This window comes from Nematolebias whitei, chromosome 7 (genome assembly GCF_014905685.2).
Source record: "Nematolebias whitei isolate Nwh7 chromosome 7, NemWhi1, whole genome shotgun sequence".
In the NCBI taxonomy this organism is placed as follows: domain Eukaryota; kingdom Metazoa; phylum Chordata; class Actinopteri; order Cyprinodontiformes; family Rivulidae; genus Nematolebias; species Nematolebias whitei.
In genome coordinates this window covers 3,544,928-3,550,152 of record NC_056504.1, presented here as the reverse complement: position 1 = coordinate 3,550,152, position 5,225 = coordinate 3,544,928, and the positions used below count along the sequence as shown (strand labels likewise).

Genomic DNA, 5,225 nt, shown 5'->3' with positions numbered 1-5,225 from the left:
GTCATACAACATCAGACTGTCATACAACATCAGACTGTCATACAACAACAGACTGTCATACAACATCAGACTGTCATACAACAACAGAGTGTCTTCAGTCAGAGGCTTCTTCAGATCTGTTGTAGGACAGACGCTACAAGAGATCCTTCCTGCATCAGCATCTAGAACAACTCTTTAATGAAACCAGGATGATGAGTTACAACAACATTTAATTTCCCTCTGGGATTAATAAAATATTTTTGAATTTGAATTGAATTTGAATTTTTACTGAAACCCTGGCACTCAAAGTTCTACCTTTTCTTTTCTTATCTTATCACTCAGACCTCTGTGAATGGCAAGTGACCATCAGGGCACTAATGATCAATCATTAGACTGATGGTCCTCCTTTATCATGTGAACAGCTAGTTCTGGATGTCACCAACAAACTGGTTGGTCCACTATGAGAAGGTACTATTCACAAGACTGAGTTTTTTGCAGCTCCTCAGACTGAAGAAGTCTTTTGGATAAAAACAAAATGTTTTGACAACAAGTATCCATCCAGAGGACCTGACTTTATTTTGTTAGATTATTTTTAAATTGCACCAATAGAAGAACACTTAAGAAAATTTGTGTACAACAATTGAACTTTTATCAGTACACAAATTTCTCTGCACAACTGTCAAGGAAAGTCTGATTCTTTTCTGAATAAGACAGTTTACACTTCAAACAAGAAAATACAGATTAAAGTGCACAACTGCCACCTCAATTTTGACCCTACTTGCTTCCATGATGTAAAGTCATCAATAATGTCATCATATGAAATCTGCTCATCAGTTGTGTGACTGATATTGATGACGACAAGGTCAGTGAGGTGTTCCTGAGACATAGTGAACCTTATGTTTTAATCAGTTTCAACTTTAAAACGTTTTTCTCTGCTCCGGTCACTGTGGCAGGAAGAGTGACTGCAAATCTCAGAGCAGTCCACAAATTCAGTCTATGACCGATTGTTTATATTGACACTATTATGAATGAAATGTGCTTTGTTTGAGAGCAATAAATGTGATTTACTTAGCAAACTAATTGTGCTATTCATTTTTCCTCTGGCTCTCACTCAAGACAGACAGTCCCCTCTCAACCCCCCCCCCCCCCCCCCCGTTCTCCCTTTCCCCTTGCTTCTGCTCGCTGTGCGTCTCGGAGCTCCTGGTACACACCTCCCGAACGAAAAACACTATTATGGGTCTGATGAGCTGGACTTTCAACAAAATCGACAAAATCTTTTCAACAAAACGACAGGGTCCTGGAGAACTCTCTTGTTTGGCTGAGACTCACACTGCAGGGTACATCAGAGATCAGCTGATTGGCTTTCAGTTCTGTCTTGGGAGGATGCTGAAAACTTTATATTTTGGATTTACGATAGCAGGGGTTCTTCTATTTGGCATCGGCCGGGCTCTGTTTTATCAACTTGAAGAAGACATCAGCAGTAGTTTTGGCCACGGTAAGCTCCGAAATCTGTGTTTGGTTCATGCTATGAGGACTCAAAATCAGCTGGTTAACGAGCTAAACTGTAAGATGGAGACAATTTGCAGCTTTAGGACTCTACAACATATGGGATCGATCTTGGGGAGGCTCATAACGCAGATCAGTGGAGAGGAATACCCATAAATCTGGACATTTTGGACCGAGGAAGTTCCAGCAAGACTCAAGGCTGACAAGAAAAACAGTCTGCCTGTAGAAACTCAACAATTGTGGCTTATCTGAATCTGACACCCCCGTTTGGCCTCAGATACGAGCAAACTATCAAATTTCTCCTGGGACATGGGTAACTAGGGAAAAAGCTTTGTCTGTCGCTACATGCCCTGCACCTGACGGAGGATGTCCACTTCCCACAAGTGGGTGATAGGAAACAGACACAGTAGGCTAGTAAGGCTATTTGAAATAATGTGTTTTTTTCTTTTTTAGGGAGAGGGTGGGGGCAAGACCGGGGCCAGGCATCCGTGCCACCATCCATCCATCCATTATCTTTACCCGTTTATTCCAGTTTGGGTCACGGGGGTCGCTGGTGCCCATGTCCAGCAATCACTGTGCGAGGGGCGGGGGACACCCTGGATGGGTCGCAAGTCCATCACAGGGACACATAGAGACAAATGAGACAAACAACCATTCACTCTCTCACTCACACCTAGGGACAATTTAGAGTTACCAATCAGCCTAACATGCATGTTTTTGGTCTGTGGGAGGAAACTGGAGCACCCGGAGAAAACCCACGCATGCACGGAGAGAACATGCAAACTCCACCCAGAAGGCCCCTGGACCGGGGTTTGAACCAGGGACCTGCTCGCTGAGAGGCAGCAGCTCTACCAGTTGTGCCACCGTGCTGCCCGCGGGCAGCTGCCTATAACGCCCAAATCAGCAATCACTGCTGACGTCTCTTCTTTACAGCTAGAGCTTTAATTTTCAGATGCACTGTGTAATGCTGACTCAGCATTCATACTATTTTCCTCTTGACAATTATTTGCGTAGTTATTTTATATTTTCATACATTAAAACATTTGGCTTGATTAGGAATACTTTATTAAGACTAATAGTATTTATAAATTTTATAATTTTAACAATATTGAACTTATTTAGAAAACAATGGTCCTTGTGAAAATAAATCGAGATCATTTAGTTCCTTCAGAAAAACAGATTTTTGATATTTACTTCAACATACTTGCTCCATTTTCTTTATCTATGTATTTGCTGTTTTGTTTTCAGCAGATGTTAATTTTAGCTTATAGCAATGCTCAGTGGTGGAGAAAGTACTCAAACACTGAAGTACAAATAAATAGACAAAATGTACTTTAATAAAAGTAGAAGTACCCCATTAACATTTTTACTTAACTAAAAGTAATTGAGTACTTGCATTTAAAAATACTTAAAGTATTAAAAGTAAAAGTACTTGCTGAATGTTTTACCTAATGCAATGGTCTACATATCTTTAAGTCTGCGTACCATATGTATATTTTGTGTAATACATTAATAGTGTTGTTCCATTTTAATGAACGATGCTGCAGATAATACATGTTTTTATTGTGTTTACTCTGTGACACAGTTCAACCTGGACTTGTGATTCTGTGCGTCAGAATTTCAGGGATGACCTGCAGAGTTAAATGTCATTCATCAAAATAAGAAAGAGGAATGATTTTACCTGTGAAAGTTTTTATGTAACACAAAGCAAAACCAATGTGTCATTTTAACTGCAGTAAACACATTTAAATAAAAGTTGTCTGATGAACAAAAGGAGCATTAGACACAACTAACAAAGGAACAGGCTCTGATCAGTTCAACTCCAGTTTGTCATCAACTCCAGTTAAAATGTCTATTCAACCTTGTAATGGGTCAATATGAACAATATTTTAACTTCCTGACACCATTTTTAAAACTTGGACCTGAGTGTCGAGACATTTGGAGACATCTCTTGTCTCCTGTCCTAACATGAACTGACACATTTTAATATTGGAGAAATAATTTCTTGTTCAAGTTCAGAAGAAGTTGGTTTTCAAAGATTTTTGAGTCCAGTCTGGCTCTGTTGGGAGATAAAATCTGTCCTGTTGTACTGAGCAGTGTTTCAATAAGGCCATGGGTGGTGCGTATCTTCTGGCTGACTCTCCATGGTGGAATCCATTTTGGGTGTTTTAGTGGTGCTGTGGGTGCGCCCAGCTCAATGACGTACAATATAAGTCACTGGCCCAGCTCTTCTTGAAGGCGGGTCTAATGTTACCTCCCCACTTTACAGTGATTCAGTGGAGCAACTCCCCTCTCCCCATTGGTTACTTTCAAATGAGCAAATCAAAAACCACAACATGAATGTAACATGTAACGCAACACATTACAGAAATGTAGTGTCATAGAAAGTACATATATTTAATGTAAAATGTAGTGGAGTAAAAGTTGAAAGTATTCATGTTTAACTCTACTTAAGTAAAGTACAGATACATGAAAAATGTACTTAAGTACAGTAACAAAGTACTTGTACTTAGTTACATCCCACCACTGGCAATGCTTTTGCTGATGTGAGCCTTAGTTTTGCTAGTCGTATCTTTAGTCTTTATTAAGACTCAGCATTCCCATCAGATTTCACAGAAAACTGTCTCCAAATAGTTTTTTAACGGTGTGTTGTACTCCTCACCACATGTCAATGGGCGTTGAGTATTCTGTAGAGCCCAGAAGCACATCGGGGGGTCGGTACCAAAGAGTCACCACCTCGTTGGAGTAGGTCTTTGTGGGAACAGACTTGGCCCGTGCCAGACCTGGACAGGACAGGATAGGGTTCTTAGAGTTCATCTTGGCTTAGATGCACCTCATAAAGTGAAGAATCTTCATGCTATGTTGGCTGTATTTATCTGGAACTAATAAAAGTAGTCAAGGACAGTGGTGGGCTTATGAAACTGCTTCAAAAACAAAACCGAGAAAACTGCATGAGAAAGCCATGGTTGCTAGGATACATGAAGGTTTCTTCCAATCAGGATAGACCACCTCACTGTGGTGATGAAATAAATCAAGACTGGGAAACATTTATTGTAAGAAACAAGTTATTTTATCTTTAAACCACACGCTAATATTTCTATGATCCTGCAGAGGGTGAATAGCATCTTTCTTACCAAAATCAGCCAGTTTGAGCTCGCCCCGGTCATTGATGAGCAGATTCTGAGGTTTCAGATCTCTGTGGAGGATTTTTCTTTTGTGGCAGTAGGATAAACCACGCAGCAGCTGGAACATGAAGATCTGAAGGCAAGAAATGTGAAATTCCATTCATTCAACCTTTATTTAGACAGATAAGTCACATTGAGCCTAGAAGACTCATTTACAAGTGAGCTCTGTTCAGACAGACAAAAAAGCAGTGAAACTGGACACATGTAGGAATTGGAGGCAAAAATTGGCTGAGAAGAAAAACTCTAATATAAAAAGCACCTTGCACAAACAAGCACATAGTGACATAGACATTCCGCAGAGGGGGGAGATGACGAGAGCGGTGAGCAATGTCCATGGACACTTTCGAGGGCACTGTAAGAGTTCTGGTAAGGATGGAATAATCAGCCAGTGTCCTCCAGTGAGATCTGTAAACATTCTCGAGAGATGTCAGGGAATGGCCAAGGATAATGCCTATGAGAATCCAAGAGTCCTGAAATGATGACTTAATGTTTATTCAGCTGGTTTCATCTGGTTATCAGTTGGAAATTCCTCGGGGGGGGGGGGGGGGGGGGGGG

At 40.7% G+C, this 5,225-nt stretch overlaps 1 protein-coding gene across 1 annotated transcript in view; it reads right to left on the bottom strand.

Moving 5' to 3' along the window:
* cdk18 (cyclin dependent kinase 18) overlaps positions 1-5,225 on the bottom strand; it is a 40,373-nt gene that overhangs the window by 13,502 nt on the left and 21,646 nt on the right. The window contains exons 8-9 of the mRNA XM_037679073.1: positions 4,620-4,743; positions 4,148-4,268 (exon numbers count right to left, since the gene is read on the bottom strand). Coding sequence (XP_037535001.1) covers positions 4,148-4,268; positions 4,620-4,743 — 245 coding nt within the window. The remainder of the gene's footprint in view (positions 1-4,147; positions 4,269-4,619; positions 4,744-5,225) is intronic.